Here is a 17,468-nt window from a genome sequence, read left to right on the forward strand (position 1 = left end):
GTCAGTTTGATACAAGGTCAGTCAGACGGCTGGGTTTTAATTAAAGCCCATTTAGTCACACATTACGATTAGCTGTAGCAGCTTTTATTACAGCCAGAGCTGCACAAAGCATCAATATAATCCACTATTGATTCCTTCATCTCGGTCTGTCATTTCTTCTCGCTTTCTCTTTGTCTCTCTCTCTCTCTCCATCTCTCCCTGTATGTTTCTCTCTATGTCCCTTCTCTGTATTTATTTCCCTATCCTCTCCCCCATCTATTTCTCTTCTTCTCCTCTCTCCCTCCCTACCGCTCCTCTTTCTCTGTCTGTCTCTATATGTCTCTCACATCAGTGTCAGATCTAGCCTAGTACTGAGAGCCATATAAATGACAAAGATTACAGAGCCTAGAGATGACAGAGCTTAGATATCACATAGATATAATCTGTCGTGCCATAGCTCAGTGGAGCCCAGTGGAGAGCCTGTAGAAGCTGAGGACAGCCAGAAGAGATAGGAGAGCCAAGGGGACCATTCAGCCTCCTCTCATCATCTCACTGTGTCATTTCATTAGATACACACCGTTCCACTGATATATCACACACGTCCAAGGCTACAGTGACAACTAGCCTAGGTGGTTAAGAGCGTTGGGCCAGTAACCGAAGGGTCGCTGGTTGGAATCCCCGAGCCGGCAAGGTGGAACAATCTGTCTTTCTGCCCTTGAGCAAGGCAGTTAACCCCCCAACAACACCTGCTCCCAAGGTGCCAATGACATGGATGTCAATTAAGGCTGCCCCCACACCTCTCTGATTCAAAGAGGTTGGGTTAAATGCGGAATACACATTTCGCTTAAATGCATTCAGTTGTGTCCACTATTAGGGTAAAGGTGGCCGCATACATCGGTTCGGTAGGCACCTAGCAGAACTCAGCCAAGCGAACGTCTGTGCTCGCATACTCCCTGAAGACATTCGCTTGAAAAATGAGAAAAAAACTGCAATATTACTGTTGTTTGTACCTCTTGGGCCACCGTAGCAACAACATAGCCAGAAACAATTCCTCAAAAGACTAAATTAATCAAAGATGTATCAGGAACTCTGTCATGTATTTTGACATTGTGGCCGAAGAGGTCTTAGTCTTAATTTACATTTACATTTAAGTCATTTAGCAGACGCTCTTATCCAGAGCGACTTACAAATCTAACTATGATGTTTGGTGCAGTATTTCGCAGTATTTCTCAAGTGAAAAAATGTGCTTGAAAACTAGTCGTCTCTCACTCCATGACAACAAACACTTCATGTTCCCACTCCTAAAAGGTGTAATACTGTTGACCAATCACCTACGAAGGGGCGTAGACTTCGGCTACCGAACTTTGACTTGCCTCAAGAATTTGTTTTGTGTGACTGGGAAGCATACGGTAAGCTTAAGAGAATGTGAATCTGTGTATACGGATAAATCAGCCCCATCCCATTCTAATAGCTGAACAGGGACACTACATCCTTTGTTGCTTCACTAAACGCTTATAAAGGTTATAAACATCAACTGTCTTTCAGCTAGTTTGAAAGTCTCCCAGACAACTCCAAGGATGTTCTGTGCTGTATGTCCCGTTTGTCTCCTTTATGGATCCCATGTGCTTAAATAAGTAAGTGCTTCACTTTGTGACCCGTAGACCCAAGGACCCAAGGATATGTATGTATTCCATCATTCTGATCTGTGAAATCTGTCTGAACATTTTGGCCTCAAGTCAACTATAACTTTCTGCATACATCTAAAGTGAGTACTGTAGCTAGAAACCTTATTCACACTGTATCTACAATCAGACAGTCGGGCAGTAACAGACTAACACTGAATACAGTGTCAACATGATGAGCTATTAAGGATGTCTTAGAAGCAATGATAAGCGGTAATATCTCCGTTATAAATCAGCTATAAGCAATGATATGATTAGTCTAGGGTATTCCAATCTTACCCTCCTACAAGGTCTGGAGTACTGCTGGTTTGCTGTTCTAACTGACAAATATAATTGCACCCACCTGGTGTCCCAGGTCTAAATCAGTCCCTAATTTAGATGTAAACAATGAAAAAAAGCAGTGGGACTGGCTTCAAGGTCCAGATTTGAATTTGAGGGGTATAGGCAGTTGTAAGAGTAAGCAGCAGTGCTATGATATTTATATGATATTCTGTGCCGTAACAGTGATGGTAATCTAAGAAGGTAGATTTGTGCTTTCTCTGCAGTTACATACAGTACAGTATAAAGATATACAGTGACAGGTAACAGTTATTGGAGAATTATGCTTAAGTTGTAGTAGTGACAAGGCAGTCAAAAGGAATATCAGAAGGTAGTGGTGCTCACAGTCTACAGTCTACTTTTTAGTGATAGTATTGTCATAAGATAATAGTAGCTCTACTTACTCTACAGTTTCCCAGCTCCTCTGCAGATAGAATTATGCTGCCACATTTCTTCCCAGCTATCCCCCTGTAGAAAACAGAGAAAGAAAGAGAGAGGACAACACATGGTTACGTTTAGCCAGGTGCAGGTGTAGAGGTGTCTGTACAGTAGAGGTGCCAAGTTCCAGTCCTCCAGGGCCAGAGTGTCTGGATCTGTTGGCACATATTAATCAGGAAATGTCAATTACCTCGAGATGAAACACACCTGGTTGTCCAGGTCAGAATGAGACACTGATTTGCATGTGCCAGAATCGGCACGCTACTCTGTCCATGGTGCTGAACCCAACCAGAGCGCAAGGTTGAGAGTTGTTGTCCGTGGTGCTGGATAGAGTTCTCCTCTCTACCTCTCTTTTTAAACACCATCTGCCACCCTTCAGCAGTGCCTGCAGCTGTTCTTTCTCTCCGTTTAGGAGACATAATAACTGGACAGATTAATGTTATGATCCATATGATTCGTTTTATTCTAATGCCCTCCAACGAGCGTGTTATGAATGTCATAATTTCAGTTTTTACAGTTTTACAGATCAGTGAACAAAGCCGCCACCAGCCAAATATGGTAATATAGAAAGAGAGAGATGGAGAGAGAGCGAGAGGATAACTTAGGAAGATGACAGACAGAGAGGAGAGGAGAGGTGGAGAAACACCTGAGGCTGAGTGAAAAGCACCTTCTGATTTCTCACGCTCTCTTTGTTTTTCTCTCACTTTCTCTCTCTCTCTGTCTTTCTCCCCTCCCCCCTCTCTCTAGCGACTGTGTGTATAAGAGCCTCGGACCAGCCCTCATTAAAACCCATCATGGATCCATCGTGCCTCTACCAGACACTACAGGCTGCTTCTCCAATATCCCATAATTCCTCTGACCTTTGTAATAACCCAGCCGTGAGAGTTACAGCTGCCATTAAAGTGAGTTGTTAGTTTGTGCTGTTCATTATGCACTAGAGGGAAGTGGTGTGTGTGTGTGCGCGCGCGCGTGTGTGCTTTAGTGTGCGTTTGTGTGTGTGATGTCTCTCTGTTTGACCAGAGAGTTTAATGACACCGGCGTGGATGTCTGCTAATTTGCTCATTCATCAATGGACGTGTGTCACGAGAGGAGGGGGCTGTAGCTTAACAATGTGACAAGGACTGAGAATGGGTGAGGTGGCAGGGCAGGGTTTGTGTGTGTGCGTGTGTGTCATTCCCCAATATCCTTATCCATCTCTCGCTTTGCCTCAACTTCTCTCCCAATATCCCCTCCCTCCTAGATGGTGAAGATGATGTTCCAGCATGAAGCTCGTTGGTGCTGGTTGGAGGACAAAAAGGCAGTGGTCCCTAAGGATCCCTTCAGAGCTACACTGCCAGGTCACTCAATGAGAGGAGAGGGTCAGGGAATGGATTTATTTATTCATTTAGGGCCCAATTCAGACTAAGGAAATGCGCACTTCTCAGTGATTGGTATTCAGACTTACCTTATGTAGGTACGTAATGGGCTTTGCAGATGGGATTTCCTTGCATGGGCTGAATAAATTGAATTCAACTCTGAAAACCCTCCCACTTGCTGCCCAAAATAATTTATTGTGGTGTTTTAATTCAATAGGGTTTTCAGTACATTTATCTAAATCCATCCCTTTAAATTTGGTGTACCTTTAATTTTATTAAGCCATGTAAATCAGTGGAGGCTGCTGAGTGGAGGACGGTTCATAATAATGGCTGGAGCAGAGTGAATGGAATGATATCAAACACATGGAAACTATTTGTTTGATGTATTTGATACCATTCCACTGACTCCGCTCCAGCCATTACCACGAGCTCGTCCTCACCAATTAAGGTGCCACCAACAACCTGTGATGTACGTACACATATGTCTCCTTTTCAGCACCAATGGGTAGATTTTAAAATACTCTGATCGTGTAGATTATTTAGGGTTAGAAAAGTATGTATGAATCACACATAAACAGGGTTGGAGAGCCTCTAAACAGTAAATATATTGATTAATAAAAAATACAGTAGTTTGATTCATCCTGAAACTTGCCATATTCAATTGATCAAACCATTAAATATTGGAATGTGAGAAAAGTGGACAATAGGTTGAACAATACTCCTATAAATCTTCCCTAATCCTCACTAATCAAGGAACTGTGATGACAGCATTCCAGTCATCGTGAACTGTGAGCCAGGCTCCAGGTTTAAACTTCTATGTATGGTCTGCCTTCCACAATGATTCAAATACTGTTATGGCACAACTTCTAATACGTTAGCCTAACATGATCCACTATTGCTAGCGATCCTCAGGAACAACCGCATAGACCTGACAGAGGAAAGAAAGGTAAACAGGGCTCTAACTCCTCTAGCTCCACAATGAAATAGGGTGCAGGCCAGGCAGCAGGCTGTTAGCCAGCCTGCCAGCTTAGTGGAGTATCTGGAGTATTTCTCTTGTCTTATCCGGTGTCCTGTGTGTATTTAAATATGCTCTCTCTAATTCTCTCTTTCTCTCTTTCTGTCTTTCTCTCGGAGGACCTGAGCCCTAGGACCATGCCTCAGGACTACCTGGTATGATGACTCCTTGCTGTCCCCAGTCCACCTGGCCGTGCTGCTGCTCCAGTTTCAACTGTTCTGCCTGCGGCTATGGAACCCTGACCTGTTCACCGGACGTGCTTGTTGCACCCTCAACAACTACTATGATTATTATTATTTGACCATGCTGGTCATTTATGAACATTTTAACATTTTAACATTTTGACCATGTTCTGTTATAATATCCACCCTGCACAGCCAGAAGAGGACTGGCCACCCCTCATAGCCTGGTTCCTCTCTAGGTTTCTTCCTAGGTTTTTGGCCTTTCTAGGGAGTTTTAACTAGGGAGTTTTTCCTAGCCACCGTGCTTCTTTCACATGCTTTGCTTGCTGTTTGGGGTTTTAGGCTGGGTTTCTGTACAGCACTTTGAGAATATCAGCTGATGTACGAAGGGCTATATAAAAATAAATTTGATTTGATTTGATTTGAGTCTGCCACTAGCACAGTCAGCGTAGTCAGCTCAGCTTTCCCCATTGAGACCGTGTCTGTGCCTCGATCTAGGTTGGGCAAAATTAAAAATGGCGGTGTTCGCTTTAGCAATCTCACTAGCATAAAGACCTCCTACAATTCCTGCCATTATTGAAAGAGATTGTGATACCTCACATCTCAAAATTGGGTTACTTAATGTTAGATCCCTCACTTCCAAGGCAGTTATAGTCAATGAACTAATCACTGATAATAATCTTGATGTGATTGGCCTGACTGAAACATGGCTTAAGCCTGATGAATTTACTGTGTTAAATGAGGCCTCACCCCCTGGTTACACTAGTGACCATACCCCCCGTGCATCCGGCAAAGGCGGAGGTGTTGCTAACATTTACGATAGCAAATTTCAATTTACAAAAAAAAAAACAATGACGTTTTCGTCTTTTGAGCTTCTAGTCATGAAATCTATGCAGCCTACTCACTCACTTTTTATAGCTACTGTTTACAGGCCTCCTGGGCCATATGCAGTGTTCCTCACTGAGTTCCCTGAATTCCTATCGGATCTTGTAGTCATAGCAGATAATATTCAAATTTTTGGTGACTTTAACATTCACATGGAAAAGTCCACAGACCCACTCCAAAAGGCTTTCGGAGCCATCATCGACTCAGTGGGTTTTGTCCAACATGTTTCTGGACCTACTCACTGCCACAGTCATACTCTGGACCTAGTTTTGTCCCATGGAATAAATGTTGTGGATCTTAATGTTTTTCCTCATAATCCTGGACTATCGGACCACCATTTTATTACGTTTGCAATTGCAACAAATAATCTGCTCAGACCCCAACCAAGGAGCATTAAAAGTCGTGCTATAAATTCTCAGACAACCCAAAGATTCCTTGATGCCCTTCCAGACTGCCTCTGCCTACCCAATGACGTCAGAGGACAAAAATCAGTTAACCACCTAACCGAGGAACTCAATTTATCCTTGCGCAATACCCTAGATGCAGTTGCACCCCTAAAAATTAAAAACATCTGTCATAAGAAACTAGCTCCCTGGTATACAGAAAATACACGAGCTCTGAAGCAAGCTTCCAGAAAATTGGAACGGAAATGGCGCCACACCAAACTGGAAGTCTTCCGACTAGCTTGGAAAGACAGTACCGTGCAGTATCGAAGAGCCCTCACTGCTGCTCGATCATCCTATTTTTCCAACTTAATTGAGGAAAATAAGAACAATCCGAAATTTCTTTTTGATACTGTCGCAAAGCTAACTAAAAAGCAGCCTTCGCAAATGGAGGATGGCTTTCACTTCAGCAGTAATACATTTATGAACTTCTTTGAGGAAAAGATCATGATCATTAGAAAGCAAATTACAGACTCCTCTTTAAATCTGGGTATTCCTCCAAAGCTCCATTGTCCTGAGTCTACACAACTCTGCCAGGACCTAGGATCAAGGGAGATACTAAAGTGTTTTAGTACTATATCTCTTGACACAATGATGAAAATAATCATGGCCTCCAAACCCTCAAGCTGCATACTGGACCCTATTCCAACTAAACTACTGAAAGAGCTGCTTCCTGTGCTTGGCCCTCCTATGTTGAACATAATAAACGGCTCTCTATCCACCGGATGTGTACCAAGCTCACTAAAAGTGGCAGTAATAAAGCCTCTCTTGAAAAAGCCGAATCTTGATCCAGAAATTATAAAAAACTATCGGCCTATATCGAATCTTCCATTCCTCTCAAAAATGTTAGAAAAAGCTGTTGCACAGCAACTCACTGCCTTCCTGAAGACAAACAATGTATACGAAACGCTTCAGTCTGGTTTTAGACCCCATCATAGCACTGAGACTGCACTTGTGAAGGTGGTAAATGACCTTTTAATGACGTCAGACCGAGGCTCTGCATCTGTCCTCGTGCTCCTAGATCTTAGTGCCGCTTTTGATACCATCGATCACCACATTCTTTTGGAGAGATTGGAAACCCAAATTGGTCTACATGGACAAGTTCTGGCCTGGTTTAGATCTTATCTGTCGGAAAGATATCAGTTTGTCTCTGTGAATGGTTTGTCCTCTGACAAATCAATTGTAAATGTCGGTGTTCCTCAAGGTTCCGTTTTAGGACCACTATTGTTTTCACTATATATTTTACCTCTTGGGGATGTCATTCGAAAACATAATGTTAAATTTCACTGCTATGAGGACGACACACAGCTGTACATTTCAATGAAACATGGTGAAGCCCCAAAATTGCCCTCGCTAGAAGCCTGTGTTTCAGACATAAAGAAGTGGATGGCTGCAAACTTTCTACTTTTAAACTCGGACAAAACAGAGATGCTTGTTCTAGGTCCCAAGAAACAAAGAGATCTTCTGTTGAATCTGACAATTAATCTGGATGGTTGTACAGTCGTCTCAAATAAAACTGTGAAGGACCTCGGCGTTACTCTGGACCCTGATCTCTCTTTTGAACATATCAAGACTGTTTCAAGGACAGCTTTTTTCCATCTACGTAACATTGCAAAAATCAGAAACTTTCTGTCCAAAAATTACGCAGAAAAATTAATCCATGCTTTTGTTACTTCTAGGCTGGACTACTGCAATGCTCTACTTTCCGGCTACCCGGATAAAGCACTAAATAAACTTCAGTTAGTGCTAAATACGGCTGCTAGAATCCTGACTAGAACCCCAAAATTTTATCATATTACTCCAGTGCTAGCCTCCCTACACTGGCTTCCTGTTAAGGCAAGGGCTGATTTCAAGGTTTTACTGCTAACCTACAAAGCATTACATGGGCTTGCTCCTACCTATCTTTCCGATTTGGTCCTGCCATACATACCTACACGTACGCTGCGGTCACAAGACGCAGGCCTCCTAATTGTCCCTAGAATTTCTAAGCAAACGGCTGGAGGTAGGGCTTTCTCCTATAGAGCTCCATTTTTATGGAATGGTCTGCCTACCAATGTGAGAGACGCAGACTCAGTCTCAACCTTTAAGTCTTTACTGAAGACTTATCTCTTCAGTAGGTCCTATGATTAAGTATAGTCTGGCCCAGGAGTGTGAAGGTGAACGGAAAGGCTGGAGCAACGAACCGCCCTTGCTGTCTCTGCCTTGCCGGTTCCCCTCTTTCCACTGGGATTCTCTGCCTCTAACCCTTTTACAGGGGCTGAGTCACTGGCTTACTGGTGTTCTTCCATGCCGTCCATGGGAGGGGTGCGTCACTTGAGTGGGTTGAGTCACTGACGTGGTCTTCCTGTCTGGGTTGGCGCCCCCCCTTGGGTTGTGCCATGGCGGAGATCGTTGTGGGCTATACTCGGCCTTGTCTTAGGACGGTAAGTTGGTGGTTGGAGACATCCCTCTAGTGGTGTGGGGGCTGTGCTTTGGCAAAGTGGGTGGGGTTATATCCTGCCTGTTTGGCCCTGTCCGGGGTATCATCGGATGGGGCCACAGTGTCTTCTGATCCCTCCTGTCTCAGCCTCCAGTATTTATGCTGCAGTAGTTTATGTGTCGGGGGGCTAGGGTCAGTCTGTTACATCTGGAGTATTTCTCTTGTCTTATCCGGTGTCCTGTGTGAATTTAAATATGCTCTCTCTAATTCTCTCTTTCTCTCTTTCTGTCTTTCTCTCGGAGGACCTGAGCCCTAGGACCATGCCTCAGGACTACCTGGTATGATGACTCCTTGCTGTCCCCAGTCCACCTGGCCGTGCTGCTGCTCCAGTTTCAACTGTTCTGCCTGCGGCTATGGAACCCTGACCTGTTCACCGGACGTGCTTGTTGCACCCTCGACAACTACTATGATTATTATTATTTGACCATGCTGGTCATTTATGAACATTTTAACAGCCAGAAGAGGACTGGCCACCCCTCATAGCCTGGTTCCTCTCTAGGTTTCTTCCTAGGTTTTTGGCCTTTCTAGGGAGTTTTTCCTAGGGAGTTTTTCCTAGCCACCGTGCTTCTTTCACATGCTTTGCTTGCTGTTTGGGGTTTTAGGCTGGGTTTCTGTACAGCACTTTGAGATATCAGCTGATGTACGAAGGGCTATATAAAAATTAATTTGATTTGATTTGATTAAACTAACGATGTAATGGAATGATGCAAAATGTAGGCTACAAATTGAAGGAAGCTAAAGATCACTGCACAAGTGACAGTTATTATTATGCATGTGGGTATTACTGATGGTGGCTACTGATAGTGGCTCATATTTAATATGATGGAAATGGTTAAAATACTGTATATATATATATATATATATATATATATATATATATCAAAAGGGCATATAAATAAAACATTCTACAGTGCATAAATTAACTCAGTAGGTTTGGCGTTAATGTCAGTGCGCAAAGGTTTCCATAGGCTACAGCCTCGGCTTGGGTCTCCAAATTTTACCCCTGCAAATTATGAAGCCATAGGCCTACAATAAAAATGTGGAATATCAACACAGCTATTTATACTTTATTGTGGGAAAGAGGCCCGAAATACCTGTCATGCTTTTCAGTTTGCTGAAATGACTATTTTCACATTTGTCTCCAGCAATCATAAGGTAAAATAGATCTAAAACAACTGTCCTTTTTATTTAAAATCCCCTACTTATTTACCTACAGATTTTAATTTGAGCCAGTTTGCTACAGCAGGAAGAGAATCCCGCAGCAACAGGAAATATTGTTGTTATTGTAGGGGTTGATACACTTTTTGTTAGGGCAAATCAAGTCTGATATTTTAAAGTGGAAATTACAAACTTTAGAAGCCTTTTTAAACCTTGAATACATTGTATATTGTATTACAATATGCAAATGAGGCAATATTTCATTAAATATGCACATATTTGCATATCACACAAATACAATTTTTGGAACACTGGATGAAGTCAGCCTAAATATTTTGGCTTTATTTTGTTAAGACACTCCGGGACCGGACCTGTCCAGAGCAAATGTGGAAAAAGACGTACAATGCATTTTTGGTGCATTTCTTTCGAAGAAAATGTTATCTAGAGAATATGAACCGGCCTTTGTTTGGCCCAAACAGAAATGTATTTATGTTTGGTTCCAATTTTTTTGCCCGGTCTGAATCAAAGTAATGGTAAGTAAAGTATATTTCAGTACAATACAGTCCAGCACAGTAGAGTATAGTACAGTATAATAAACTGTATTGTACCCTACTTTACTCTACTGAATTAAACTGTACTGTACTCTACTGAATCAATCTCTACTGTCTTGTACCGTACCGTACTGAACTGTGCAGTACTGTACTATGCTGTTCAAAATTGAGAAACATAGCCTAGACGTCTATGATTCGTTCAGATTTGGTCTGGTCCGGACCAACCACATTTGTACTTGTTTTGGGGGGTGGACACATTAGAATAATAACCAGAATGCTTTGCAAGTGTTTGTTTTCGATTTACATTTTGGTTATTCAGCAGATACTCTTATCCAGAGCGATTTACAATCATTGCATTCAACTAAGGTAGATAAACAACAACATATCACGGTCATAGCAAGAAAAATATATTCTGTAAATATACTTCTGTAACCGTTACTGATAATGTTATTGTTGTTGAAGTGGTCTGTTCTGTAGGTTGAGCTTCTTTGAACATCATCGCTGACAGTTTTAAAGCTTTTGAAAAGTAAGTAAGTAAGTGCATGTGACAGATGGGAGCAATAATAAATATACTATGCTGCGATCTTCGGTTGGCTCCTCTTTTTTCTATATTAAATGGATTTAAACATAATTATTGTGATATAATGCCTACATCATTGAGAATGTATGTGCAGTTGAAATCTGACCATTGATTCTGCAAAATACATATTTTCAACATCTTTAAATGACATCTTTTCAACTTCAATTCAGAACCGAAAATGTACCTGATTTCAACGTCTGGACAATGCGCATTTTAAACGTCTGGACAATGCGCATTTTCAACGTCTGGACAATACGCATTTTCAACGTCTGGACAATACGCATTTTCAACGTCTGGACAATACGCATTTTCAACGTCTGGACAATACGCATTTTAAACGTCTGGACAATACGCATTTTCAGCGTCCGGAAAAGATGCCTTTTCGCCTTTCATTCAGAATATAGAATGAACCTAACTTACTTTGCCTACTGGGTGGTAAAGTGTTAATGCTCTGAGCAGCAAGATTGAGAGAAGACAGCGCACTACGTCATTATAGATCTTTCGTAGAGAGAGATCACACAAATAAACCCTCCCCTTCCCGCTATCGGCTATTTCATCACCATTCCACGAGTTCTGAGAAAACCTTCAAAGGCCACTGAAACCCCAAGACACACACTCTCGCTCTCTCTCTCTCTCTCTCTCTCTCTCTGTCTATGTCTCTCTCACAACTTTATGGTCCTTTCAAAACAGCCTCAGATAATGAGCAGTTGCTCCAGTGCAATCTGTCTCCTTGCAGGATCTGAACACTCCTTTCTATCTCTCCCTTCTATCTCTCTGTGTACGTGTGTGTGTGTGTGTGTGTGTGTGTGTGAATGTAGATAACAGGAGACAGTTCGCCTGTGGAGGAAACCAGGGAACTAGAGAATGGGAGAAGATCCAATCAGATCCTATTCACTCCGCACCACATACATACACTTCTGAATGAGAGACACAAAGTTCCACAACACCCCTGTCATTATTGAGATACTGCCGCGGCACCACAACATGAAACCAAACCCACAGACGACCCTAAAGACCCAACGCAATAAGCAGTGCTATTTGAACCTTGCAAGATGAGATACGGAAGGAAGCGGCTCTCCCCACTGTAGCAAAGCGAGGACCACTGAAGAAGTGAACAGTGTTCCCACCACACCGCTTAAAAAAACGTAATATAGAGAAAGCGACGGTGCGGCCATGTCCTCTCCGTCTCACTGCATGTGTAATACAGCCATTAATACACCGCTTCAAAGCCTAGGGAGAAGACAGGGGGTTGAAGATTAAAGTAGAGCACTGTTAAAATGCAACTGCGAAATGGAAGGAGGGCAAAATGGGGTGTGGGTGCTGGGTGTGCATACACACAAACACACACTTTACTATCAGCGTTGACAAGCTTTAATTACCGTACAATACTCTTGAGGGAGACAACAAAGAAAAACAAATAGAAAACGCTATGAATATGAAAACCTTAACATATTCCTCTGACTAGAGAGAGGAAGGTAGAGACGTCGTTAGAAAGCAGTGAAATATCATGGGGGAAAACATGCCTGTGTAAATTTGACTTAATTTATCATTTTCAAAATACATTTAGAAAGTACGATTAAAGTGTTTGATTATTACATCATATTTCAACGACGGTATTGAAAAGACGGTGTTATATCTCCATACTCAGGTTAACACCCCACGTACATTCAGTGCTAGCCTCTCTACATTGGCTCCTGTTAAGGTTAGGGCTGATTTCAAGGTTTTACTGCTAACCTACAAAAGCATTACATGGGCTTTCTCCTACTATCGCTCCAATTTGGTCCTGCCGTACAGACCTACAAGTACGCTACGGTCACAAGACGCAGGCCTCCTTATTGTCCCTAGAATTTCTAAGCAAACAGCTGGAGGCAGGGCTTTCTCCTATAGAGCTCCATTTTTATGGAATGGTCTGCCTATCCATGCGAGAGACGCAGACTCAGAGATCTTCGTGGGCTATACTAAGCCTTGTCTGAGGGTAGTAAGTTGGTGGTCTGTTGATATCCCTCTAGTGGTCTGGGGTTATATCCTGCCTCGTTGGCCCTGTCCGGTGGTATTGTCAGAAGGGGCCACAATGTCCCCAGACCCACCCGTCTCAGTCTCCAGTATCTATGCTGCAATAGCCTATGTGCCGAGGGTCAGGGTAGATTCTTGAAAGTAGCCACCCTTTGCCTTGATGACAGCTTTGCACAATCTTGGCATTCTGTCAACCAGCTTCACCTGGAATGCGTTTCTAGCAGTCTTGAAGGAGTTCCCTCATATGCTGAGCACTTGTTGGCTCCTTTTCCTTCACTCTGCAGTCTAACTCATCCCAAATCATCTCAATTGGGTTGAGGTCGGGTGATTGTGGAGGCCAGGTCATATGATGCAGCACTCCATCACTCTCCATCTTGGTCAAATAGGCCTTACACAGCCTGGAGGTGTGTTGGGTCATTGTCCTGTTGAAAAACAAATTATAGTCCCACTAAGCGCAAACCAGATGGGATGGTGAATCGCTGCAGAATGCTGTGGTAGCCATGCTGGTTAAGTGTGACTTGAATTAAATCACTGACAGTGTCAGCAGCAAAGCACCTCCACACAATCACACCTCCTCCTCAATGCTTCACGATAGGAACTACACATCCGGAGGTCATCCGTTCACCTAATCTGTCCATTGCTCGTGTTTCTTGGCCAAAGCAAGTCTCTTCTTCTTAGTAGTGGTTTCTTTGCAGCAATTCGACCGTTTGGTATTTTGGTATTTTATTAGGATCCCCATTATCTGTTGCAAAAGCAGCAGCTACTCTTCCTGGGGTTCACACAAAACATGAAACAACACAGAATGACATAATACAGAACATCAATAGACAAGAACAGCTCAAGGACAGGTGTGTTGGGTCACTGAGATGTTGAGATGTGTCTTACTTGAATTCTATGAAGCATTTATTTGGCGCTTGATGGTTTTTGCAACTGTACTTGAAGAAACTTTCAAAGTTCGGATTGACTGACCTTTGTCTTAAAGTAATGACGGACTGACGTTTTTCTTTGCTTATTTGAGCTGTTCTTGCCATAATATGGACTTGGTCTTTTACCAAATAGGGCTATCTTCTGTATACCACCCCTACCTTGTCACAACACAACTGATTGATCAAATGCATTAAGAAGGAAAGAAATTCCACAAATTAACTTTTACTTTTAACAAGGCACACGTTAATTGAAATGCATTCCAGGTGACTACATCATAAAGCTGGTTGAGAGAATACCACGTGTGTGCAAAGCTGTCATCAAGGCAAAGGGTGGCTACTTTGAAGAATCTAAAATCTAAAATATATTTTGATTTGGTTACTACATAATTCATATGTGTTATTTCATAGTTTTGATGTCTTCACTATTATTTTTTATTATTAATGTAGAAAATAGTAAAAATAAAGAAAGACACTTGAATGAGTTGGTGTGTCCAAACTTTTGACTGGTACTGTAAGTATTCACACCCCTTTGCTATGACACTCCAAATTGAGCTCAGGTGCACTCAATTTCCTTTGATCATCCTTGAGGTGTCACTTCAACTTGATTGGAGCCCACCTGTGGCCAATTCAATTGTTTGGACACCTGTCTATATAAAGTCCCACAGTTGACAGTGCATGTCAGAGGAATACAGATCTTGTTCAGGAAAAAGATGGCAAAGGTGGATGCTGGGTTCGAATCAACCAGCGCATCAAGTAAAGTTGGTGAAGACAAATCTTCTGAATGGACAACAATAGTATTGGAGTGGAGGATGCATGTATCAAAGATAATGAATCGCTTCTTGTTGCTATGCTTTTGTTGAGTAAGGATGCATATGTGGGAAATCCGTTTGAGGTGTCAAATGGTGAAGTATGTGCTACGAAAAGTGGAGTCTGTCAGAGTGACCAGGAGTGGTCTTATCTGGATGAATTGTGTTTCTGAAGAACAGAGGAAGATGGCAGTGAGCCTCAAAATAATCAGAACAGAAGTGTTGTGTTTTGAACTTCAGAGAAGAGCACCCGTTAATGGAATAATCTCAGGGGTGATGCCTTATGTTCAGGTTGAATACCTGAAGAAAATTCCTGGTGTGGATCGTGCTCAGCATCTGACGCGCCAGTCCTGTTGTTTTTTGCTAAAGAGCAAATACCTACCAGTGGCGGTCAGTGCCGTTTAAGATGAGGGAGGACCATTTTTTTCTCATGAGCATGGCCTTATTTCTATTACAGGATACTGGATGACTGTCATTGATATTCCATTCACCCAGTTCAATATAACAGCTTTAGGTTTAGGCTAAATTATACTTACATTTTCCCTATACCCATCATGAGGTTGTTACAACCTAGCCTATGAATGCAAGTTTACAACGTAGGTGCACACAGGTTGAGAGACACATTTGAGGTGACAGATAGTGACACATGGACAGACAGTGACATTCGATACCAACTTGCACACTCTTGCCTGCATGTAGTTGATATAGGGTGTAATCATTAGTCCAACAGTTGAAAACGAGAGTTTCTATTGGACAAATTCAGGTATGTTTATCACCGTTTTCTTCCGTTTGCTTCTGTTTAAGAAATGTTTTTGAGCAGAATCTTGGAATGAATACACCCTTGATCAAGCGTAAACGCAGTTAACTTTCATAGCAGCCACGTTGTATTCCTTCTCGCATCTATGCACTCTCTTTCTCTCACCTCTTCCCATCGCTTGTGGACTTCAATGCACAACACATCAGCTGTATGTGACCAGGCAAAATCATTGTCACCATAGTTACATCATAGTAACGTCATAGTTAGTTAGTAAACCCGCTACATTCATGCAGTAACGTTATAGTGTACAGTCAGTAAGCACTTACACCGGCAGCCCCCGGTGGCAATAAATTAGTTTGACCAAAAGCATACCAAAAGCATACAGTTTTCTGTTAGTTAGTGATATGCAGCTGGCTAACATAGCATCCCTCTGTTTGAGCATGGTGTTTCAGTAGGCTAAACTAGCTACCTGTATTTGCTAGCTAAGTAAGTGAAACAAAGTGAAAAAATGACACTATAAAATAGTGCTTTTTTAATAAATTATTCTGTGACATAATTATATCTAGTATAGTTTTATCTAAAAAGGATAACTTTAAAAAAATCCTCTCCTTCCTCCTCTGAGGAGCCTCCATTGATACCTACGCATGTGAAGCTTGGTTATGTAAGATACGCTGCAAGAGCTTTTTGTCCCCAAACCATTGCAGTGTAAAAATTGTAAAGGATTTGACCATGTGTCAAGTGTGTGCAGACGGACAGATCATATTGAAGAACGGTGTGTAGAAGGATGACGGTGTTGCAATTGTGGTGGGGACCATAAGTTCCTGGAATGCCCTGTACCCTTACAGGAGATTGAAATGGCAAAAGTTAAAGCGGTTAATCAAATCTCCTATGCGGAGGCGATTAAAATAATTGAGAAAACAAGTGATGCTAGTGAAAATATGGTAGTGGACACACCACAGCCTGTAGTAAATGTTTGCTGCCATTCAAAAGATACCCTGTGTGTTAATTAAAAAGGTGGAATTTCTGGCGTTCATTGCCACAGTTATAAACTGTACGGCACAAGTCTCAAAGAAGTCTAAGAAACTCGACATTATTGTGGCTGCGGCAGAAACATTTTTGGCATTTAAGGAATTTACATCTGAAGACTTGCAAGGGGTACTGGCGCTGGAAGACCTGCCCTCCCGCATTCCCCCTGAGCCTGTGTAGGGATCAGAACTGTTTTATTTTTTTACATAACATTTGTTTATTTAGTTTAGTTGATTCATTCATTTATTTTTGTATTTTGTAAAATTTTTGGGAATCCTGTTTCCCTCCCGCACAGTAGGTGGCGGGATGCACATTGAATTGTGCCAATATACCATAGAAGAAGTGCATGTCAGAGAGCACGTGTCATCACCTGCTGTTGAAGTGGTTTTGTCCATAGCATTGTTTTGACAGGCAGCAGGGACTGCTGGAGTCGAGGTGTCAAAAATGGTGGCGAGTAGTGTGGACAAAAGGGAGGAAATTTATAAAAGTTGGTGAAGCAACATCTGTGCTGGGTGTCAGTTCTGATGGTATGGAGCGGGAGGGTCAAGGACCGGAATGGTCAGTAGTGGAAAGATATAGGAAGAAGAGAGATCATGATACAGAAAGCAGTGGAGTGTAAAGAAAGCATAAAGAGGGCCAAGGTAGGAAGCAAATATGTGTTGGAGTGGAAAGTGGTGATATTGTCTTTTTTTGTACGTTTACTCCTTTTTCTCCCCAATTGGTAGGTACAGTCTTGTCACATCACTGCAACTCCCCTACGGACTCGGGAGAGGCGAAGGTCGAGAGCCATGCGTCCTCCAAAACATGACCCTGCCAAGCCAAACTGCTTCTTGACACACTGTTCGCTTAACCCAGAAGCCAGTCGCACCAATGTG

General features: G+C 42.4%; 1 protein-coding gene across 2 annotated transcripts in view; it reads right to left on the reverse strand.

Annotated features, from left to right (window-relative positions):
- LOC106582685 (copine-5) overlaps positions 1–17,468 on the reverse strand; it is a 197,002-nt gene that overhangs the window by 70,207 nt on the left and 109,327 nt on the right. For both annotated transcript variants that reach the window (XM_014165982.2, XM_014165981.2), the window contains one exon: positions 2,384–2,447. In XM_014165982.2, the coding sequence (XP_014021457.1) occupies positions 2,384–2,447 (64 nt within the window). The remainder of the gene's footprint in view (positions 1–2,383; positions 2,448–17,468) is intronic.

This window comes from Salmo salar, chromosome ssa22 (assembly GCF_905237065.1).
Source record: "Salmo salar chromosome ssa22, Ssal_v3.1, whole genome shotgun sequence".
Taxonomy (NCBI): Eukaryota; Metazoa; Chordata; class Actinopteri; order Salmoniformes; family Salmonidae; genus Salmo; species Salmo salar.